The following is a 25,810-nucleotide window of genomic DNA, read 5'->3' as shown; positions in this document are numbered from 1 at the left end:
GATCTACAGTGATATTATTCAACGTGGATCATGATATGTGAGCAGGATTGACAATATAGATTTGTTCTGTTAATTGATGGCTATCTCTTTTTTAGTCAGTTTATGAATGTAAAATACACAAAAAAATAAAACAGTAAAGTCACTAGCTTCGATTTTTGTTCATCATCCTAATAATGAAGATGTTTCTGTTTATGCCGTTGAAGATAATAGCTAATTAGGTATGTTTATTAAATAAATGTAATGTAAAAGAATCTTAAAGGAATAAAGTGTTGTAAAGTAATAGGAAACATAGAATACTGCGCAGTCAGTGAACAAAAAGAAAGAAAAGTTTAAAAAAATAATAATATAAATTTTACCTAATGGTTAGCTCGTAAGGAATGCCATATGGCATATAGCTCATCATTTGTACAAATTTTATTGTGCAATAAAAAATAAATAAAGTTAAATATTACAGATTTTTCTCTAGAATAATGGTGAAAGATATTTTAGTTCAGAAAATATATACATGAACTTAAGCTCTATTGTAGCCGAGGTCTCAAAGTTATGTCGTACATCATGCAAAATTGTGGCAAAGGTGTGTTATTCGTTACATACACAGTTATAATATTTGAAAGTTTTACATGGCGTTTTTAACAAAGCGTGAGTTCAAAGAAAATCTTAAAGTAAACGTGCGCAAGTGTTCGTACCACATTAGTATTGTGTATGTAATGCATAACATGAATAATAACTGGCTTATGAATATTACAATATTCTTTTGTTTGTACCTTGTTGGAAAACGACGGCCGACTTCAGAACAACGGAAGGGTTAACGTAAATATGCTAATCACTTGTATATCTTAAGTGTAATCAGACTGCACTTGTTAGTGTTAATTTTGATTAATGTTGTTCGAACTGATGTTTATTAATATTTTTAAGGAAAAAACAAGTAAGTTCGGTCACTGGCTGAAATATAGGGGGTATGCTTCGTGTATCCAAAATTAACTTTATACAGTTCAAGAATGTGTAGAAAATTTTCCCTTGATAAATGATATTATTTTAGATGTCATTGTGAGTCAGCTTTTTTTCACTTTTATGTTTAATTTCCGATCACAATTTCAACCATTTATCGTCCGTTGGAAAGTATGAGCCTGTCTTTTGAAACCTATTATGAAACTGTTTTCTCCCAGTCTTTCAATTGATAAGCTATGTAAAATCATGTTTTCAGATTATTTATATTCGAATAATAATAATCTGTATTCAGATAAACTTGGTCACAAATATTTTTTAATAGTCTATTTTTTGTGAGACTACTGTAGTATTTAGAAATTTGTTATTTACCGTAAAGAATCTGCAAGAAAATCAACAGTTACTCTTTTAGAAAACAAATTTAGTTTGATTACATACAATAACTGTCACTATATTTTACAGGCACCGCATTTAAAATTGTTATTTTTAGTAATATGTTTTTACCTATATATTTCAAAATATCAAGCAACAATCAAAAACAAGCACGTTTTCATCTTTTCTCTGATTTATTATGCAAGTGGATAAGATTGATAAGAACTTACAAATAAAAATAGTATGTATGAAAGTTACACATCAACCGTTTTCAAGTCGGCAATATTCGCTTTCGTCGACTTCACGTAGTTGCGTCGAGTTGTAATAGTAATATTTATCTTTCTCTAATAGTTTTCCGAGTATTTTTCGAGTCAATTTGAAATATTAAAATGTTTGTATAGTACATAATATTATACAGTATAATTTAAATTGGAACAGAACTATTAAAAACATACCTTATTTCCTAAAACTGCCGTTTGTCGGCTTCGAAAATTACGGTAAAAAAGAGCTGGCAGTAGAGCTGCTTCGTCTATTTTCGTAAATTGTCTCTTGCATATTCGCCGGCATCGAAGTTTTGAAGAACAATCCTCCTTTATATTGTATCTGATAGTGATAGGTGATTTCGGGTCTCCTCCGGTACCTACACCCATTTTCGTTTTATATATGTATTTAATTTTATTTTCATCTTAAATGTTACAATGCCCAAACTTGATAGCATCTTAGCTCTTTACACATTTCTATTCAGACCTATTCGGCATTACAGTATTATATAGTAAATACAATTAGCACACTTTATACAATAGATTCTTTGTAGTGTCCACATTTATTTTCTTTATTATTATTTGTATAAAAAAAGAAAAATACTTAGCTCTTTTGTGCACAGTTGCGATGAGTGATCATGAGAGATGAGAATATTAAAATCGGAACACCAAATCATGTTAATACAGAAAATGATAGAATTGCTAGTTCGTTTGTTCTAAATAACCTTATCCCAGCGCCGACAACGGTTTTCAAAGCCACTCTAAAAAGTTACCTTTTATATCTATCCGTTTTATTTCTTTATAGTAACTGTCATTATGTTATTTGTCTTTTTTTTTTATTTCTTATCTAGGTTTTTGAAGTACTCTTTTTATTTTTTGTCGGTACTTGAAAATAAAGCCGAATTAGTACAAATAACCCCAGAGATTCATTAGTGCTCGAATAAAAAGTAAGAGCCGAGCTGTAAATTGTTGACCTAACTTTGACCCAAGGGAGTTTCAGCTGTTGTTTAAAAGTTACTAATAACTACTTTCAGGTTTTTATCATCGAATAGTACCCAATCGTAGTTTATGTTACACATTTTAAAGTTCGTTAATAAGTTTTCATCCGTATTTTAAACAATTTGTATCCAATGTTACACGAGAATATTCCTTTTTTTATTTCTCTTTTATTTTTTCTATTACCTTTTAATCAGGCTATTTTTTTTATGTCTAGAATATTTTTTGAAAATAATTATTTTGCTTCTGCAATATTTACAAATAAAAACTTCTTAATAATACATGTTCATTATTATTTGTCTGTTTCTAATTAACTCACTAGACTTCTAATTATCTCATTTGTCTTGTATACAAATCATAAGATTTACTTAATTTGGGACTAACTAACGCTGAATGTTACGTCCAAGGCTTTATGTTTACTGTTATTTTGTTTTCATTTATTTATTTGTTTATTCTCTAAAGTTACTTTGAAAAAACTTCTGTCAGTATTAAGCCGTATTATTTTATTTAGCCATTGTACTTTTTGTGTTCTTTCTTCCACTTTATTGTATCATGCAAATAAAGTAGGTAGAGTTATTGAATCTATTATTAATTGAAAATCGTTAAAAACATCCATTCAGTACAAATTTCTCAACGAATAATTGTGGAACTCCAAAAACATTTCCGTACAGATAAACATCGACTAATGTCACTGAACATTATTTTGTAATGTCGGAAATGTTATTTTATGTTTTCATAAAAACGTTACAATTAGTATTTGAAATGCTAAATCTTGATGAATTTACATATAATTGCTGTACAATACGGGAAGGTACAACTTTTTTTCTATATTGGTAAAAATTTACAAAAAATTTTGTTTTTTCTGTAATATTAGATAAGAGTAGTTTTATCGACTAACAGTTTTGGTTTTTTGACGTGATAGGGTAAGAAGAGTACAATAAAGATGTTAACATTACTTTTCGTGCCCTGTCGTAAGAGGGTACTTCTTAGCATTCTTGAGATGATAGCGATAGTATAGTCGCTTAAGAGAACAAAGTCCATATATCTATAAAGGGCTCTTACCATTTTCTATCAGATACTATCAGGTCTTTAAACAAACATAGGCACAACACTATAGTATACTAGTACAAGATAAGGAAAATGAGAAAAAAAATGCAACGTGGTAATTCACCTCCCCCTGTTAGATACGATAGAACCGTGTCCAGCATATTAATGGGATGTTATAATCAATCAATCAGTGATTTATTTGGAATTAACGCTGCATTGTACTGTTATAACCACATTATTGGACGTGGATAACATGAAATATCATCAATACTAACGGAGCTCGTGCTGATATAATTTCATAAAATTACTTACAATCTATGTTTTGATACTGAAGTTCCAACTTTCAAATAATATTTTTATCCATTTTAATAATAATATTAAACTATCACAACTAAATTCGGTTAAAACCAAACCATATCTAAAATTGGATATAATTTGTGCGTAGCAATAATTTATTAATACAAAATGCTCCTAACGCTCGTACAATATTCAACGTAACTGCCGCAATTGCGTACCGAATAATAACTACCTTATTGACCCAAGAGAATATTCCTTTTTTCATCTGAAATTTCCACAGAAGCTTTATTCGCTACATTACTTAGGATAAGTTTGTAAAATTATGAAAAAATATGCCAACTACTTTAATCTCAAAGACGTTAGTCTTTTTTACTTGTTTGTAGAAGGAGAAAAAAAGATGATTTCGTGTATGCAAATATGTTTGTACAGGATGGTTCGTAATTGTTTACATTCTTCTATCAGAGTGCTATACTAGACTAGTAAAGTTTTGCTAAAGAAATAGACAAAGAAGAACGAGGAATTTGGAGTCTCTCACACTAATCCAATTATCAAGTTAGTATGGGACATTCATTTACATATTTTATTTTTTTGATAGCCTTTTTCTATCTGTAAAATATAGATAAAAATGAGATTGAATAATAATAAGAAACCTTCAAAAGAAAGAACTATGACCTCAAATAGGAATTTAATCGATTTAAGTGTTTCTAGACTATTTCTTGTGACAATCTATATGTAAGGCTTATATTTAAAAGTGCACAATAAACGAGTCTTTTCATTATTATAATATCAAAACAAAATATTTCGTGATGAGGTAGAAATTATACAAGAATTATAAGATTTTTCCAACAAAATTTTAATTCGTAATCCCCCTCTATTAAAAGTTGATTATTATTCTATCCTGATGGCTATAGACAAGGAAACCCATTACCCATTCGTTAAAGATCAACAAGGGTCGGAAGTGTATATGTCAAATGTTTTAATTGAAAATGCATAACAATTAAGTTTTGTTTCTCCATTACTTAAAGTGATTGAAATGTCTAAAGGCTGAGGGACGTGACTATCGCGAGTGCTCCTCCCATCAAATATTCTCCAAGCATTCTTCTTTTGCGTTATGTGGATCGCAACTGTATATTCAGTTCAATGACAGCTCTGCTTTTTTGCTCCTTCTTTCTTCCACGCGGCCAACCATTAAATTACCTGATTTTCATTATTTCTAAATTTTAAATTCCGTTGCTCTAACTGTAAATCATAGAATAAGTTATTTACAATTTTACAATTAAAAGACTGACATCTGTTTTGTTTTTGAAGTTTACAAGCGCTTTTTATTATGAAGTTCTAAAATTTCAGTAATAAACTTATGCAAGTAACTTCTTGATTAACTGTTTTAAATGAGGATTCTAAAGTGTTTTAATTTTTACAGTTTATACACGCATTGCGTAAGTACTAAAGATTTTACTACCAAGATCTGAACGAGTAGTTTCTTGAAACGAATTGGGACGCACTATCTCTTCCCATGAGTATCGTACGAAGCGACTAAAGGGAAATACCAAAATATAGGCAACAGAATACAATCTACGCAAAACCACGCGTAGTAACGGTGCTTATTACAACAATTATCCCCCAAGGGGAAACAATAGAGATTACAGGGCTGATTCGATGCTCTAATCATACTGAATTCTCAACTAGTTGTTAGGTAAACTTTAAATATAATGTTAAAATATTGATGCCGTTATTGAAATGACGTTTTCTAAAGGTATCTCATAATTTGGAAATAATTGTAAAAAATGAAAGTTCAACATTTACTATACAATGATTATAAAGCTAATTCTTTCTATAATTAATAGATTATGAATATAGATTTAGAGTTTACTTACTGAGTTTCTAACATTATATTATTATATAAGACGGAATAAGAATTAAGAACTGCAATCTCGAACTCATTGCAATAAAAAAATAATTTAATAATGGTATAAGTATGTACTTATAATTAAAATAGATTATTGTGTATTTCAGTATTAATACACTTATATATACATATATTTAATTCTTACCTAATTATCCTACATTTGCAATATGCGTTTTTCTTTCACTGATTCCTATCCCAATATTGAAAACTATAAACACTAATTGCTTCTGTTATAGGCACATATCTCCAGGCTAACGAAATTGGAAAATAAAATCTGACGTATTATTCGCTTAGTTTTGCTTCAATTTGTGGAAACGTTCGTTCACGTATTCAATCAACTACAATCTGGAGCGAGTAAATTTTAAAATAAAAAAAAAAACTGTTAAGCAAGTATGGATAGACGCTACTACATAAGTATAGTAAGTGTTTAAGCTAAGGTAATAACTTCAGCTTAAAACTATTCAGACTTACAAACGAAATAAAATTTGAAACTTTGAAATAGAAAATTGAATCTAATCAATGTTGCCAATATATCAAATACTCAGGCCTTCTCTAATGTAATCTCAATGTAAAAACATCAAAATTATTACTGCAATAACAGTGTATAATAAGTGTTTAATAACTATTTGAATCGGTTCACCAACCAAAAAATAAAGGCCAAAAGGGAGATAGATGGAAGGCAAACTCCCTAGAAAATGAGAGTTTGTCAAGTCATTTATAAACATATATGCAAGAAATTATAAAGTATTTAACAATACTGAGAGATTTTTTTGCATTGAAACGAATACAAGCAATTACTTTATGAAGTATTAAGTACCTTATTATGCTCTTGGTGTACATAAATGCCACATGTCGTTTTTTAAACTTCACAGTTATAGATCTACTTTTATATTAATCGATTTATAAGAACCATAGAACTCGACTAGGTACATGCAACGTTTATTATATCACGGCCATAAGATACACTGTCTGGGGTCGACCGAACTCCTCTTTGTGAGTCCTTAACGATCCGTCCTCAGATTCACAGCCAACACACAGCTTGAATTCTAATGGCGAATATCAATTATTGAATGGTAATAGAAACGCGCCCTAAAGTACGAGGCTTTTAGAAATGGTTCTTCTTTATGACTTTTGTCTTTCTCTTCTTTATTTCTGACTAGTAAAACTTCTTTAGCTTTGTACTTTAACTTAAATACATAATTGTTATTTATATAAATATATAATAATCATGAAAGTACCAATAATCGTAGAAATCTTTTTTATTATTGTGAAATTAGAAAGCGCTTAATAACAGTCTCAAGTAATGTCAAGTATGAACTTTTTCTAAACATGTAGTATTTTTCTTGTAAGATCAGAACAGTTATGGTCTTACTGAACACTTGTACTGAATACCAATTATCTAAACGTCTTATCTGTTTATTATACGGTGCCAATAAAGCATATTTTCTCTGTCAAAATCAAAATTAGAGAATTAAATCCCCATGGCTATTATAGATGGAAACTTGTGCCTTTGTCTGATTTGGTGACATTTTAAATTTCTCCGTCTATTTTAGACGTAAACTCCAAGCTTGCTGATTCTGTATCTGTAACAATAGAATAATAATTATTCGTCGTTTTTCTAAAGAAAACGTTACAACGGAAAATTAAGGCTCTGCTAGAAATTTCAATTACGACCCTTCTCGCTTGTCAATTAGAATCAAGATTGTTGTTCGCTGGAAGCTGTATATTATCAATGTCTTAAATTTCAATAGGGACAAATTAAAATGTTATATTTTATCATACTAAACGATAAGGATATGTTTCTGTTTCAATTATTTAATTTCCTTAGTTGTTAATTATTATATGTAAAGACAAAACAAAGACACTGGCAAATCTAAGGATCTTGCAGCTAGGGTTTTATTAGTTAACTTAATGTAATAACAAATTTAAACCTTAGAAAAGATACAAATTTAATATGTATAGGTGTAAAATCTGTGACTCTATTTTTCGGTACATTTTTATTTTGTATACCTTCATATTAAAACTAATATCATAAAAGCAATGTTTAAATGTAAAAGTACTCTTTCTTACTTTTGTTTTAAATAACTATTATATTATTATCAACATCTTATACAGCACGCGCGTATCCACCTGCTGTCATACAAGTGTAAAAAAAGAAAGATAAACTCCCAAACAGATAAGGTGTCAAATTTACTACAGTGTGTACTTTTTATCTCTTTCCTTTCAAATGATTTATTTAAATTTTCAAACGTTGTACTTAAATATCGTTTTACAATCAAGACGAGAAAAATGGCTGAAACACAAAGATCGTCGAATCAAAACTCCCTAATTCCGGAAACGACTCAAGAGGCACTTTTGCACTTTGACCGCGGAGCCTTAGTAAATACTAAAAGGAGTACAGAAAGAAATGGGGAGGAATTAAGAGCCCTTTTTGATAAACATTTTTAATAAAGTAATAAATCTTTTCTTTTTATCTTACGCAAGAAGTATTCTAAATGCAAAACAGGTTAGGGTAGAAATTTAATTTCGTCAATCGCATCGAAATAAAAGAGAACATTGTTAATCAGCCATAAACATTCTTCCAAGATTTATTTAAGTAATTATTTTGATGAAATTAATAGTCGAGGATACCAACGGTCAGGTTTTTCTACTAATAGTAAACTTGGCTGTGATAAATATGACAACATTCTTATAATGTTATTAAAATACTCATAATTTTGTTTACCAGGCCTTGAGATACTCGAATAAAAACATCAGCAGACTTGCAGCTAACTAGGAACGCAGGTGGCACATTCCAAAACTACGAGTAGCTTTCGAATCGCTAGACCTTCTCAAGCAAGCTTTAATTTATTGCTGGAGTTATTCTAACGTAATCCAATTTTATCTTTGGACATATGTTCAGATGGCATCTGTAGTATCTCGCAACGATCGTAAAGCAGCGTAGCACATGTCGCAAGCTCGCTGGGCAGTAGTGCATTAGGAAATTACGTCGATACGTGACATGCTGCCGCTGTTTAAACAAAGACCACGACCAACTGCAAACAGTGAGTTCAAACAGACACGTATGCATACTGTTGTTTATGTAGGCTAATAAACGTCACAGGGAATTTCTAGACATTTCTCACAGTATTCTGGAAGTTTGTCGCATTTCATGGGTAAGGGATTTTGCAACTTTATTGGCACGATTTGGATTTCACATGTGGAAAATTTTGTTCTCTCATGTTCAAAACCCGAGGATTTTTAACTTTGTCACGGTATTTTATTTGTGAATTTCTTTGACTGTAGTTTTACTGATATAAATGGATTTCTGGATATAATTAAAGTTCTTGATCTTGATTTCAGTTTTCATCTAGAGGTTAGTGTTTATTAATTATAATCGATAGCTCAATATACGGTTACCCATCAAAGATAAGACTGAACATGAACTTGCTTAATCTCGACGTTGAGTAAAGAGTTTTGGAATCGTCAGTTTTCCATTTCAAACAATATTTTTTGTGAATAATGTAAATACAATTGTTTATACTCCTGAAAAATATTTTTTCCTCTAAAGGTAAAATTATACCTTCAATATCGATTGCATTTTCCCTCTTAATCATGTACCTATATTCACATATTCACCCTTTGTTATTATACATTAAACATGATACACGTTACTAAATGAGGACAATGTTAAGATAACACAATATATAAATAAATGCCTACAATATTATCCCTTTACATCATTACCATCACTCATACTTTGTTCGACCCCAAATTATCCCTAACATGATCTAATATGAATAACTCAAAGATCCGGTGTTCAGTAAACTGGACCTTAAAACATTATTAGTCGACGTTTTCATTACCGGGCCCCATGCAAACTTTCCATAAACTCGCTGCTAAAAGCTTTCTCAATCGTGAATAATTAAACCTATTATAACGAAGTCCAAAATTGGATTAATGAAATCCTTCTAGGGTGTGCTAAGTTTCTTCTTTAATTCATTCCCTTACGTCTATTCTCTTATTGTAATTGAAATAAAGGAATAATTTCGGTTATAAAATTAGATCAATGAATATAAATAAACGACAATCTAATCAGTTTCCAAATGTGAATAAGCAATACGCTTAGTACCTACTAAGACTGTCCTTTGTTTTTGAAAGTTTTTGCGATTGCCTTTGTATACAAAAGATTCTGACATCAGCATCTTTCGTTGAGATGTTTTCTAAAGAAAAATATATGCGATAATCGTTTTTGTATCATCCAGATATAAACCTTAAAATTCATAGGTTTAGATAAGTTTTCGATTTAGGATAGTTAATTGTTACCTCATTGCTTTATTTGGTGCAAATAACTGAGAATTTGTATAAATTATTTTAAATATCAAATAATATTTTTATCTTATTACAAATACTTTTTCACATTTAGTTGATGGTACATTTTCATTTGCAGTGTCATAAGTCTACCATCTTCGTTTGAGGCTTACTCCAGTAAATGGAACAGACGTCCGGTATACTGTAATTAAATTCTCCTCGAGTTCAGCTGGTGACAAGTCCTCTGCTTACTAAGCCGAAATCGCAATTTCTTTTTAAACTCCATAACTTATGTTTTAATTTAATTATGGAGACGTTTATAATTTTCACCCCCCCGGGGTTACTTTAAGACTTAAATTGGGAAAGTTTATTATTTATCGTCAAGTTTTGTTACAAGTTCCGTGACAATAACGATATGGCTATCGTACAAGAGTTTTCAAGTAAGTAAACATTTTGTAATTAGAAGTATAAATTTTAATTAAATCATAAACAAATCATGTATAATACAAACTCTTCATTGTTTATGATTAAAATGATTTAAAGAATGTTATGAAAGCGTTAATATTTAAATTGCTCTATTACTGACATTGGTTTTTTGCCTTCGCTTCGTCTATATGATGTGTGAAATGTGTATGTGTGTTCCAATCGGTTTTTTATAAAAAAATTTATTGCAACTATATTAGATTTTTTTATTCTATTCACCTGTTTATTATTACTTTTAAAACAACCATCTATATCTCTTGTTAAACAAAAACAAGCTGACGTTTTGTATACGATTGTTTCACCTAGAGCTGGTAAACTGTATACAAATTCTAATGGTTACAGAAGAAAGCAAATAATACAAAGGAAACTAGTTCAATGCAATTAAAAGCACTCTACCTATATTCCTCAGACACAATCCTTCAACAACTGAAGTATTCTTTTAGTTCTGGACTCAGCGATTCGTGCGTTTTATGTGATGGCTACCACTGCGAGTGATGTGTAGTTAGTAACATTATTATGTGGAACTATTTCTAAAGCCCTTTTACTGTCATCGAAACTCTCAAGACCTAATTCAGAGATAGATAAACTCTTTGATGGCCAATCTTATAGCTTAGTCTATAATTTTTTGGAATGACAGAAGGATAAAATGAGAGATTTTGTCAAGTAAACGCCCACCATATTTTACTGATTAGTTGGTAGGCGTTTTCTTATACGTAACCGTAACCTCATCATAATTATCTTCATGTAATGTTATTTTTATGCCCGTTCTGGGAATATAGACGTAAAGATTATTGTCTAAAAATAAATATCAAAGAAGAATTTCGTACAAAGTTTACCGTTGTTATCTTTGTTATACTTACATGGCTGTGTGTTCATTTGTATAAACTTGATTGTACATTCACTTTTTATGTACATATCAAATTATAAAAAAATTACAACGTACCTAGGCAAACTTATTATTTGAGAGGATTTCTTTCAGTCAACCTTGAGAACTCGAAAGGAGACAGTATCTGGCTGTATTTGAATATTGAAGGGAAAATATGACAGTGATAGTATGATATGGACGCAGATTATTTCAGAAATTATCATAATCCTCACATACTACTCTGTTTTTCCCTATGAGCGACAGTTATCACTTTCAAACCGGTAGATATATAAGTATAAACATTATAAGAAAAAATAAATCAATTTTAAGCAATATTAGAAGAAATGTATCACAGTATTTACCTTATAACATCTATGAGCGTGATTGATACGTATTCCGTATCGATTATATTTTTTGAAGGGACATCAGATGTGGCTATAGAACCCTTAAAAATAGTGGTTACCATTATCAAGCCTCGCTTTTACTCTCCTTCTATAATGTAATTGTAAATTTTCTCTTAGCACTCAATAGAGGATTTTCAGCCTTAACTAGCTCTACACTCATCTAAATGCACCAGAACCGTTTCACAGTCTTCACTAGCCTAGCTGAAACTCTAGAGCGTTGTACTAACTTTTTGGAACAAGTTTTAATACGGTTTTCCTTTGCCTGCATTCTATTTGTCTTAAGACCCAAGTTATGACGCACTGCATTCAACGTAACTGTACTCAGTTTCGTTTCACTAATTCAACCTTTTCTCTCTCGTGTTCCTTGTATTTAAACGCTAGAAGCAATCGTAATTGTTCCGTCTGAAGTTTAAATGCGGTATCTCTTAGAGTAGCAGCTGTTGTTCTCCGTGCCAAATTTTCAACTAGAATCACTTCATTACTTATTTCTTTATTTTGGCAAATTTGGTCATATATGGTTTAGGCTGTATATATTTGTACCAAAACCTTTATCAACTTTTTGTGACACCTTTGGAATTAATATATCACAATAACTTCGTTCGGAACGTAGAAAGCGGGTAATATCTTTAATCTATCGTTCGAAATATTGGCGTTACGAAACTTATCTTCGTGTTAATTCTTGGCAGTCTGGAATTGATCTTTGCATGATTTTTTTTATTACATTAGAATTTCTTTTATTTTTCCTAAATCTTATTATGTATTACTTATTTAAAGAGAAAAGAAATGCTCATATATATAGCAAATGCAACAAAGGCAGTCTAATAATCAAAATCCAATAAAACACAATCAGGCATGTAGTCTCCCTTCCTTTCCCCTGAGTTTTGTAAGAGGTGATTAAGAGAACATAATGGTCAGGGAGATGGGCAGCAGCATTCCTGTTAAAATATTATTAAAGCCTAACTGTGGTTGCCAACCAGCCTGCCAAGCGTGACTACTGGCAAAACCCTCCCAATTGGGAGAGGCCTATGTTCAACAGTGGAAATTTAAAGGCTGATATAATGATGTTGATTGTAAAAAATCGTATTAGAATTACTTCCTTTATTACTATGGTATCTGACTCTGATTTTATTATATTTAGACTATTGCTCCATCTAAAAGCAAATAGAATATTACGAGTATATTTTAAATAAATAATCGGAAATTGTAGCTGGAAGCTGTTAAAATTTGGCTCGATTCCACACCTCTCAATACGAGTGTTCTGAGCGGTACTGCTTTATTCCGGCCGGGTAATAAGTAATAAGAGTGCCTTTGGAATTACATTAAAGTCGATTAAAAGTTTATAGGTTGGTTGCATTGCGCGGCCAGCCTATAAATGTTGATGCAACCGAAATGTAATGTAATAATTTCGTGTCATTGCAAATGCAAATTCCGCTAATTTTGTAAGTTTGTAATGTTTAATGAATGTATAGTAATTAAATTTATAAATTTTCTTAATTTTAATATTTTCTAATGTTATTAACTATTTATTACTGTGTTTAGTAATAAATACTTAATGATATCAAGCATTAAGTTATAGCCCTGTGTATTTTACTGTGTTCAAATGTATAAAAAAAAATTAAACTCTGTTGTCTGTAGTTGATCTACATCATATATATACGAGTATATATGCGGTATATGATAGTCTTCCCATAAATTGCCATAAGGAACGGTCTTGACCCATCTACGCTACTCTACATGTCAGATGTTACATTAAATCTAAATGTTTTCGTATGAATAAAGTACTTATTTAAGTATAGAGAATAAATTATAAAACTTTGATATAATTTAAAACTTTGAGTTTTTAAACTGGCACGGCCATAACCATCTCACAATACTTATCTTTTCATTGACAGTTCATTTAAAACAGATAATAGGTTTTGATTAATAAGTGATTATCCTTTATAATCCATAACTCTATTTCAAATTTAAAATAGTGAAACTAATTAAAACCCGTATGTTCGAATGTTGTAATCCCAACAAAAAGGTTGAGAGCCACAAAAACTTGTACCTGTAATTCAATTATAGTTTGCAGACTTTTGTTTGCTAATAGGAAGTGTTTGTATCAGTTTTTGCTGAGTAAGGGATGCTCGTTTATTGTACTAATTGCTTTTTCCCATAGTCATGTACAGCTCGATGTAAAACTTTGATAGTTTTCCTTTGACCTTTCATTTCAATTTTGCGTCGTCATGCGCCGTGTTTTGATTGATTAAGCCCGTTTCAATAAATCAATAGAGCTATATCCGTAATTTTATCCCATTAGAGGGTTGAATCCTTTGTCCTTTTAATTATTTTACAAGTGTGTAAGCGTACTGTTTCATAACAAGAATTTCTTGTCAGTTCTAAATAAATTAAATTATATATTTTAAGACTATATACTATTTATGTAAGTAGTATTTAAGGTTTTTATATGTACGATTAATAATCACTATGTTTTCTACGATTAAATAACAACATTTAAACATAAACTAATATATAAATGCTCCAGCATTCAGCAAAATGAAACATCTTGCGTGTCTTAAGAGGAAAAGGTTTTTATTCGGTATCTACTAAGCCACAATGGCGATCGCTGTGTAAGTGTAAGCAGTAACTACAAATGCGAAAACTTTTAGCCATCTAGGTCAATAGAGAACTTTCCGACAACGTAAGAGCACGCATTATGAAAGTGTACTTGTGTTTGCTTCTAGATGACTTCCTAGAAGAACGGTGAATGTTTACTTGATGCCTTCTTAACGATAATATCTCTTTTCTCTTTGGGAAATTAAGGTTTCGTTATTCAGATGCAGGAAATAATAAGAATACAGTGCTACAGATTACCAATCTAATATGTACATACTCGTATTTGTAATAATAATATGTTTGTTAATAACTATAAAATATCTAGTAATCTGTAATGTTATAAATTTAAAACCATAATTATTTGGATATATTAAAATATGCCTCGACGACCTCAAATGTATTGCAGAAAGTCAGTGGATACGAATGGCTCAGGACCGTTTCTGGCAGTCAATGGGGGAGGTCTATATTCGGCAGTGGACTGATTGTGAATGAAATGATGATGATGATTAAAATATGCGAATAATTACTTAGTTTTAGTGATGACAAAAGTTTTAAATTTAATGAAACTGAAATGATTCTCTTTGTAACCAGAACGATGGCGGAATATGAAATTTTATAGTTAACGTAAACAAAACAACGTGTTTGATTTGAAACTTTAGAAATATCTCTGAAATAGGCGACAAAACATATTGACAAAATACTTTAGTAATGTGATTAAAATACTAATGCTGTTTACCAAAAGACATACAAACGGCATCACGTATGTTAGTAAATCAACCGATAGCAGTCCTGCGAGGCACGTAAATGCAATCTGCACGGTTTTTGATTTATACCACGGAGGTTACAGTGCTCCGACTTTGGTAATGTTTTGAACGGAAGTGCATTATGAAATTCTAGGATTTTGCTACGAGCATAAAGTACATTTAGCGATGATATTTATTAATATGTTACATTGTCACATAAAAGTAGATAACAGCAGATCTAAGACCTCTTGTCGTACGTCAATAATTAAAGTATTTGTAAATTTCAAATTTATAAATATGAATTTAATATTTGGTACTACAATATTAATAGTTATACATTTATCCCCATATACATAAAAACTAAAACCTTTTACAAAAATATTTTAACTATTGCATATTTTATCACTGTCTTTCAAATTTAAAATTTAGCACAAAAGAAATAGACAAAATGGTTTGACGTTTTTATGGATAAGAGGGTTTGTACATTACTTTCGCATTTAGTACCTACGTATTATTAAGATTCGCTAACTACATTAGTAGATAATACTTGGATTAATTAACCTGTATCGAGATCACGTAGTCCATTAGTTACTAGTTCTTAGCTCAGTAACTGTTCTTACAACTATCTAATTCCTAGTCAAAAGTCACTAGTTCCAACCATTAATTTGCAAAGTTCTCTCGCGTATGCCCCTCCGGGTATAGCAAAATATCTTGCACATGTTAAGTAAACCTAGCGCAATATATTGAAGAATATAATTCCCAATTTCAAGTATTAGAAACTTTCTATTTAAAAGCTATATCACTTACAATGTGAACCTATATTGTATATGTTATAATATATTTGTAGTGTTGTCTCGCCTGTTTTCACTGTGAAATTTAATAATTTTTTTTTTACGGAAATAAATCCGTTTTTAGTAAAATAATAAAAGTTTGAAAAGACTTTGTCACTTCGTATACTCGTGCCTACTCCATAAGGAACTTTGAGTATAGACACAATTCTTCTTTTGTTGCTGTAATATTTTTTTCAATGCATTTTACGAAACATTAAAAATTTACTTACCTCTGGACTTTGTTAAACCTTTATTTCTTTTTTATTACACAAAGGTTTACTGTTTAGCTTCTCTTTAATATTTAATGTGCGTCTGAATAAAATGTAATATTCGTATAGCAGATTGCACTGTTATTGTGACAAAAGCCTCAACATTATATTTATTATAACGTCCCGGTTTTTTAATTTGAGCTCTATTTTTATTCCGAGTTTCATCCAATTTATCTGCAAGAGTATGAATTTTATACACTGGATGAAAATAAGGATATCTGCTTTATTTTTTTTTTTTCATTTTCTCAAAGAAGTTTTTTTTAGTTTGAAAACACATGCTCCATGTAGATTAAAATCTGGCTTTAAGTCTGCTTTATGCCACTGTGAACAACATAGGACATCGTGTCAACAAATCTGCACCGTAAAGATATTTATATTTCATTCAATTAAATTTGATAACCGTACATTAATATTTTATACCCTGCACAAAATATAGCGGTACAGGTAACGTTTTGCAAACTCGTGATTATGGGAAGCCATTTAAATTGAATTCAGTTTTAATGGCAATTTATGATGCTAATAATAAATCTGCCTATTTTATGGCTTACTAAATTGAGTCTATTTTGGAATATGCTTGATCTATAAACATCATCCGTCTATCTCATAAACCTTCCAATTATTAGCTACTTACAGTAAATAAAACAAAAATATTATTCCACTTGTTCTTCTATAAATGAAAAATACGTAGATATTACAGCAATGAAAACGAAAGTCAAGAGCAAAGCAGTAGCTATAGTAGACGTTAAATACCGATTGTGATGATAATAATGTTAGAACAATGACAATCATTACCATGTTCCCAATATTCAAAATTTACATTTTCGGTCCTGTTAGCGAAGTGTTTCCACAAAAACAACATCACGATGTACCAACATCCAGGCTCTCTTCCATAACACAACTAACATGATACAAGCTTGTTAAATTACAATACACGCAACATATGACAAGTTTACACAAACCCCACTCAGTCAACGGAATCGTACTCATTTAGCACCCCAAGACGTTTGCATGTGAATGCGACACGGCTCATTATAATGACAAAGATCTCAGACTGCGGACTTAATTAATCATTGTGTTTAACTGATTAACATTCGCCATTCAGAACTTACCCAGTTAACGAATTTACATGGTGATGGAATAGTTAAATTATTCCGCATCGAGAGCGGTGTTAGTTTCGGGATAGTTTTAGTACTGGATATATTAGTGGACCGCGTGCATAAATTTATTGGAATTATAATTATTTAAATTGGCTTCAAAGAAGATTAATACTTAAGTGAAGTAGTATAAATAGTTACTGTTGAGTTTGACTTACGATGAGGGCGCTTCCGCAATGGATGCCGCGATTCCGCGATGGATATGGATGGATGGAGTGGTGATCTCATGTTTTGTAGGGAGTCAGTGGATGCAAATAAAATGAGAACGTATTTTGTGGCAAAATATAAGTAAGACTTATGCTCAACAGTGGACGATTATAAATAACGTGAAAAATTACTTTTTACAGTAAAGTTTTAACCGATTTCATCTTCACTTGTTAGGACGCTGTTTTAAAGTTATACGTTAGGTCTTCTTAAAATTATATGGTATAACAAACTGAAGTCTAGCAATTTTATTTATCAACTTAATGAATTTTCCTCAAGAATATGAGTTGATTAAAATACGATATAGAAATAATTTTATTGTTCCGTAAAGTTGAAAATTAAATTAAGCCTATAAATAGATTTTAATTTAGAATAACATTTACGTTTATTAGTACCTCAACAAAGTTGTACAAAACAAAAAATAAAGTAAAGCTTTATATCACTGAATTAAAATTAAACAAAGTTATTATTAATGATATTGTAAATGGCTGTATTGACAATTGCTACAACCTCTTCGAAAACTTAGCGTTTTTGATATATACTCGAGTTTGTGCTATTAAGATTACAAAGTTATTACAGTACTAATCTTGTGTAAAGATTGCAAGGAGTCGTTAGAATTATAATTTAAAGGGCATAAAACTTCGCTGTCGCTGACACATGGTCTATATATTTTATCTGTTTAAATTCGCATTTGTTACAATCATTTGGCATATTTTTTAAATGTGATTTAACTCTTTAGTCCAAACTTTTTGCCTAAAAGAACCATGTGTTAGTTATTTAAAAAGAATAAGATTATGAGATTGCAGAGAGAGTTCCATAAACTTATTTAGAAAATAGACTTAATACTCGTATACAATAAAACGCAATTCATCCAGTTATATTCCGCTGCATTTCCTCGGTCCCTTGAACGGATATTGAATTTTCATACCGTTCGTTTGTTATTGCAAGTTCGTTTTTATCGCACATTTAAACGGGCACGTTTGTTGACAGGAAATTAATGCATCGGCTGATTCGATTTATAAAAACGAGTAGGCATTTCGCAACATCACTAATACGAGTGCCAAGAGCCGAAAGAAAATAATAACAATTCTATATCATTTTAATCGTATTCTCGTTTTCGTTAACGTAAGTATTCAAATGAATGCCCGTGGTTATCGGGAAACACTAAAGTTTTATATACAGCAGTAAAATTTTATTACGCACATCTACTTTTAATCTGAACATGTTAACGTTCGTTCTCTGTACTGTGGCATACAACATTAAACTGTTCAGCACCTAAGTACTTGTATATAAGATTGGCTGTATTGACAAAGATGTTGTGGATTAGATTTTTAATCATGATGAAGCTAGTTAGTAGCTTTTGTTTTTTTTTATTTTTTTTTAAGTCGGATATGGCAGTATTATCGCAAACTTTAATATTACGCTTTGGATGGTGGTAAATCATTCATGCGCTTTCAAGTGTGGGTTTACTATTTTTATAATAGGTAGGTTTTTGATATCTCCATTTCGGATTTACCTATAAAATGTTTGATCCAATTTAGCTGTACAAATAAATGTATTCCTTTGTGTGTTTGCGTAAAAATGCATTCACATTTTATACCACTTCGCAATTAATATCTGACAATGCAAATCTTTCAACTGACATTTTAAAAATCGCTACACAGAAGACAACATTTTGGTGGCTATTTTGCAACGTAGAGAAATTTATGCGTGCAATGAAACGCTGATGTGGCAACAGTCAGAGCGCGTTGCGGTTTTGCCGCGCGAACCCTCCCGCTATTGACACAAATGCTATACGTTGCATTTCTGAAATAGAGTAAAACAAAAATGACATTTTAATCGAGAGCTTCGGGACTCATAGTTTAATAAGCAAACTCATTAAGCACTGAATACTTTGGTAAAGAAAAAATATTATGTATTTGAAGCGTCTTTATTAGAGAGGAGGAGAACCCTTAAAAGTATGGATAGGTTATGTGAAATGAAGTAAATAGTGATGAATAAAATTTTGATTGATGTAAATAGTGATGAATGAAATCTCTATTTGTAATAGAGATAAATGGAAAAAGAAAACATATTACGTCCCCCAAATAGATAAGAAGAAAGGGCAGAAAGAAGAAAGAGAAGGACTTTGCCAATTTCAATTTCTTACATCTCAATTCTACCATTGTTATGTCGAATTTGAATTTTAAATTTTAAATTTTATTTTATACAGATAAGTTCAACATAGAGGTAAATGGTTATGAAAATCTTAACTAAGAAGTAATTGTTTTCTTAAAAGTATCTTAAAACTATCAAAATAATAATCCAGTTTATTAGAAATACAGAAGATAAATTGTATATAGAAGCACGGAAACATATTGGTTGATTGCCAAAATTGATTATACCTATATATACAGTAAATTTTGTGTATATATATTTAGTGAGACCTTGGTGATGTCGAAAAACTAAAACTAAAAGTAACAAAAGAACCATTAAAGGCGCACTGTGAATCTGAACACGTATAGTTAGTTGCGCAAAACGCTAACATTGTTAACGTTTTCCACTGCTAGATAAATCAACCGTTATTCTGCAGTTCACTACGTGTCATCAAATCAACGCAGCGAGGTTCGGCGTTGCTTCTTTTGTCTGTAAAATATTTTTTTAACGCCAATTTGCAAATTCTTTTTTTCTCTTCTCTCTAGCAGAATAAAGCTTGGAAAACGAAAGTTGAGGATTAATAACGGAGTTTTAATTACCATTTGCCCAAATAGAGGCACATTTTTATTGCTTTTTAATTCAACAGGTTGCTTTTATTCTAAGTTGATTATATTACAATGACGATTTTCATTAATGTTTAATTTAACTTTAGAGAAAATGAAATTACTGAAACTGGTATGTCTTTTAAATTTACAATGCCGATAAATTTTATAATTTATTAATCGCTTTTTAAAGCCCACTTGTACTATATGGTCTATTTAATCAAAATGAATACAAAGTAGATAAACGGATACTAACCTAAATATTTATTATGTGAATGCGTACGCTATCGGCTTGCATTATTAACATCTCCTGTACAATATAATATTGCTATATATTACAGTCTCGTTTACACACAACTATTTTGTACAGGTGCGAGTGAGATGACAATCACCACGCGCTAAAACCCTCGTAAACCGTACCAACATTAGCAAAGTTCCGCAATATTTGCAGCGGTGTGATAATGCTGACAGGAAAGCCACGGATTAGCCAACGTTGTGACAACCCTCAACCCCTCACATTTGTTTCCATAGGTACACAAAAAAATGCACAACATGAGGGATTTTTAGAAGAAAAATAGGCTCGGTAATCCCGCACCGGAGATACCAATTTCTAAACACATATTCTTTGAATTGGCACGAACTATAGGCAAACATGGCGGAGTAATTATCTTAACTAGCATGTTGGTAGCTGAAGAGACTAACGAAGTCATTAAGTTCCCATTAAAGATAAGTTCAACATTAAGTTATAAAAAGATTAAATACCACTTGTATTTTCTTGATAAATTTCTGATGTGTCATAATTGTGACTTTATTTAATTATTCCTTTAATATGTAAATACTAAAGCTCCAGTTCTAAGACTATTTTTTTAACGAGCTCTATTTAATATCAAATTGAATTATAAGTTTAGTTTCTTTTTGTTACTATAAAAAACATCCAAGATACAGATAAACATAAATTTTATATACTAGTTTTTACTGGTAGCTTTTGTTCACGTAACCGGGATAAAAATATCCATCCTATGCACTACGTGTAAATAAAATTTCATGATAATTGTCTGGTTGGAGAAAATGTATAAACACATTTTTACATTTATAAAATAATTTGCAAAAATTTGTAGTTATAACAATGTGTAATTCATATTGCATTATAATTCGTTGTGGCTATGGTAACCCCGTTTATCATCAGACAGGCCATATGCTTGTTTGCCAACAAAGTAGTTTACAAAAAAGTTACCAGTCGAAAGAAATTTTCTAATATTATAAACGTGAAAGTTTGTAAAGATATTTGGATATTATTATTCAATCTCGTCTAACCTTCGAACGATTATCAGTGATATTGTTCACTGTTTGTATTTGAAACTGGTCGCATGTAGAAATAATAAAAACAGTTTTTGTAAAGACATTAAAATGAGGGGAGAAAGATTGTTAGCAGATTATGCTTAGTAGGGGTTTAACGTCCCCATTGCAAGTAATATGCCATATAAGGCGACTTCCACGTAATTCCTTGGAAACCATCGTGATTAATTACTGTTAAATTCGTTGCAATAGATCAACTGATCTGGCTTCATCCTCACCAATCATCCCTCACTGGTACCTCGTCAGTAAATTTCGATAACACGGGTGATGTTACCATTTCATTATTATCCAATAAAAAAAAACATTAAAACAAAGTACAATTATTATAAATAAGTGATTGAATTCAATTCAATTCATTTATTTATCTAAAAATGGGTACAAAATTATCTTAAATTATAATAAATATACCAAACGTTTCCAGTGTATAATTTATAGTGCATTCAAGAATTGAAGAAGTTGATAGAAATTTTATTATATTAAATTATATATTATTTTAATTTTTAAATCACTATCAAGTCTTATCATCAAGTATCATCTCTGCACATCGTAAAAGTTGACTGGTAGAGAATGCCTATAGAATTAAGTTCGCCTTCTGTATCATATGTTATCGGTCAATAAATATTAAATAAATAAATAAATAGGAGAATAATATTTTAGATTCACGGGCATACGTAATACTTTTATATTAAATCCCTCTATCAAAATAATTTACATTTAGAATAGTATAGACAAATCAAAGGAACACCAACATCCAATTCAAATATGTTAACTACTCGAAAATCTTATTAAAAGTTAAAAATAATCTTCTGATGTCGCCGGAGTTTGCGAATAAGATCGTTAGCGAGTTAATTAAGATTGAGGGTTGATTAAACGTTTCCGAGTGTTCCTATGATAGATGATTATTGCTAGCAGACTCACTTCCTATTTCGTATTCGCTATATATTCCTACATCAGTATGTATGAGTATGCAGTATTTATTATTAAGATCCAGTGACCTCAATATTAAATACTAGCAGAAATTAATAAGAATATATATTAAAGTAGTACGTGTATGTAACAATCTGAGGTAACAATTTATCAATTGCAGTATTTTTTATTATATTAATGTTATTTTTGTATTTTACCTTAACTATCTAAATAATAATAATATTAATGACGGACATTGGTGAAACATATAGCTCGAAGTATACACAATTGAATATTTGATGTAACCATATTTAATGCTTATAAAGAATCTGAATCTGAAACTGTGGGTTTGGCCTTGTAAGTTGGAATATAAGCATTTCATACATTTAGATTATGTTCCATCTTGTGCACCAAGTTGCATTCATTTCAGGATGATTAAAAATCTAAATTAAAACTCTTATATACTATTAAATTTGTAAATAAAAAAAAAAGAATTTAATATTTATATTTTGCCAAAAATAATTTTTACTTAGAAGTGCCTTGAAGAGGTACAAGTTAGTGGTATTGTATAAGTGTATTTTTTTTCTATATGTATTCAAATTTCAACTAAATACAAACAATTACGACTATTAGCAGAATTTTTAGGTACTAATACATCACTACCTTCAATTCATAGAAGCATATCTGCAAAACCATTCAAGAAATTATAAAAAGAAAACATTTTTCTTTGGAATGGCCTAAATTTAAAACAAATTCTTAGCTTTAAAATTATTATATTTTAGTAGTCGTGTATTTGTATAAAATTAAACTTTTACGTTGTACGCTTCTGTGGCTTAAAGCCTTCTATACTAATACCCTTCACTACAATTAAATCTAAACAATGTTCCTTCTAAATTACTACCGAGACCAAGTACAACAGTGCCTAGCAGTGTCTATGCAAATAGCTTATTCGTAGCATCGCAGGTCACACCTGGTCCGGTCTTATTGAAGTTATAAGTTGTGCAAACGGCTGCAGACGGCTCTCCATCATTGAATATTTAGTTCCCAGTTCTACTGTCTTTATCTTGGACTGAAAACACGTCTTATTGAATTCGGTGAAGTTTCGAGATATGGTAGTGTATTCGTAACTTCTGAATCAGAGAATGCTGGTTTTTATTTTACAGTATTTTAAAGAGTTAATACTCGTACAACTTATTCTGAATCATCTTAAAGTAAGAACTGTTAAAATGAATATAAGAAATGGAAGTACATAGTTTTTGGTATCATGAACTCTGTCTAAGACTCATTTGGGATCATTGACTAAAATAGACTGTCTAGAGAGTAAATGTAAAGAAGCAGACAAATAGGTATTTATAGCTCGTATTTTCAAGTAAATTTGCAATGCGCATTCCAATTCCGTTTGTATACGAACATATTGAATGTCATACATCAGCATGGACAAGTTGATGCTGATCTATAACATTTTTCCCGCATGATTGATTGCAGGTTTCGTGCAAGAAAAACGACCAGCGTTATTCTGGCTACATACAGTAAAAAATGTGTTTGATTGAGGAGGAATTCCATGTGCATTGTGAAGTTAGACGAACGTGCGACCGTAGTGATTGTTTACACAGTTGAAAACGCGAAAACAGTGACGTATAACAATGGAATATGGTTGAACTTTCCTCGCTATTTCAACCGAACTGTGCTTCCGAGAATGCTAGCGCAGTGAAACTAAACGCAGTTGTGCTAAATCAATATAAACGAATATACTAAACGACTGGACCTTTAAAGAAATATTGTACATAATATATAAAATTAGAAAAAAAAACTTCGTCGTTGTCTACATGTTTTATCTTTAAAATTTCGAAATTTTTAATCATCGAAGCGGTTGTCGTATTTTTGTGATATAAAAATTAGAGTAATTTTTTCGATTCTAATTTAATAAGTGGCAAAACTCGGTTGTGATGTGTGTAGTTGTTAAGCTGTATCGTAAGTAAGGTTAAGTTTGGCAAATAAGGGTGGGTTTACATGGGAGCACGCGGGCACTACGCCCGGTAATGAGGGGCGTGGAGCGTGCGGTGCGTTGTCACGTGGTTTCTGGCGCAGGCGCGGCCCGGCGCCGGTAAAATGCGAGAGCGGCGTCGCGCGCTCCACCGCACCGCCGCTCTGCTCTTCACCTGCCTCCTCTTCATCAATCCTCAAGTCAACGCTGCTGGTAAGTCCATTACTACTTTTAAGTCCTAGACTCCCATTTGAAAAATACTGATTAAGCATCAAAATACATCTCACATTAACGATTATATCTCCTGCCAAAATATGCACATACATAACAATGGTACAAATGTCTCTGGGGTATTACTATTAAAGTTCAAAACCACGCACAAATTTCCCCAACCCTAACGACAGTTTGTTGTTATGTAATTAAATATAACGAAAATTTAATATTAACCTGCGTAAACAGGAATGGCATAGTACGAGTATTTTACCTTTTTAATTATTACTTGGTATCTACTCGTAACACTCGCACATTGTAGAGGTTTTACGTATAATTGAAAATGAGGATATAACAATGAGAAAATTGTACATATAAAGAATATTACAATTCTATTTTTATATGCTTTCTGATGAAATAAATAATAGAATACCTAAGAAACAATATTAAATTTATATTGTATTCGAAGGACGAAAATTTATCAGTAAGAGTAGTGTACCACTATCTTTGGAGCATAGCAATGATGTCGCAAGATTAGAGATAGAATATCAAAAATTTTATAAGCGATAGCTATTTCAAAATTCGGTGTAACTTTGCACCAGCGATCACCCTTAAAAATACTTGATGAACTGAATGCAACGGCCAAGATATATACAATTCCAAGAACATCTATTTTTGTATTTCTTATTTAGCTAAATTATTTTTATCTGTAATCGGATATAGAATAGGCTAGAAAACATTTATTGGCTATAAAACAATTTCACATGAAGTATATAACCGTAATTATAAAAGAGAAAAAAAATTACTCAAGGGATAAATGACAATATATATTAGCGGAAATGAAAAACATAGTTAATTCATAATCTATTAAGAATATCATGAAAGTGAAACCGATCAGGTAATATGAATAAATATGTATATTTCTATAAAAGCACGGCATGTGACAACACTATCTT

At 30.9% G+C, this 25,810-nt stretch overlaps 1 protein-coding gene across 5 annotated transcripts in view; it reads left to right on the top strand.

Moving 5' to 3' along the window:
• Positions 1-25,810, top strand: part of LOC113521497 (tyrosine-protein phosphatase Lar) — a 494,469-nt gene that overhangs the window by 194,152 nt on the left and 274,507 nt on the right. For all 5 annotated transcript variants that reach the window (XM_031912897.2, XM_031912899.2, XM_031912896.2 and 2 more), the window contains exon 3: positions 24,749-24,857. In XM_031912897.2, coding sequence (XP_031768757.1) covers positions 24,749-24,857 — 109 coding nt within the window. The remainder of the gene's footprint in view (positions 1-24,748; positions 24,858-25,810) is intronic.

This window comes from Galleria mellonella, unplaced genomic scaffold, assembly GCF_026898425.1.
Source record: "Galleria mellonella isolate WM207_F2 unplaced genomic scaffold, CSIRO_AGI_GalMel_v1 utg19, whole genome shotgun sequence".
Classification (NCBI taxonomy): domain Eukaryota; kingdom Metazoa; phylum Arthropoda; class Insecta; order Lepidoptera; family Pyralidae; genus Galleria; species Galleria mellonella.
The sequence above is the reverse complement of the archived record's forward strand: the minus strand, read 5'-3'. Positions and strand labels throughout refer to the sequence as shown.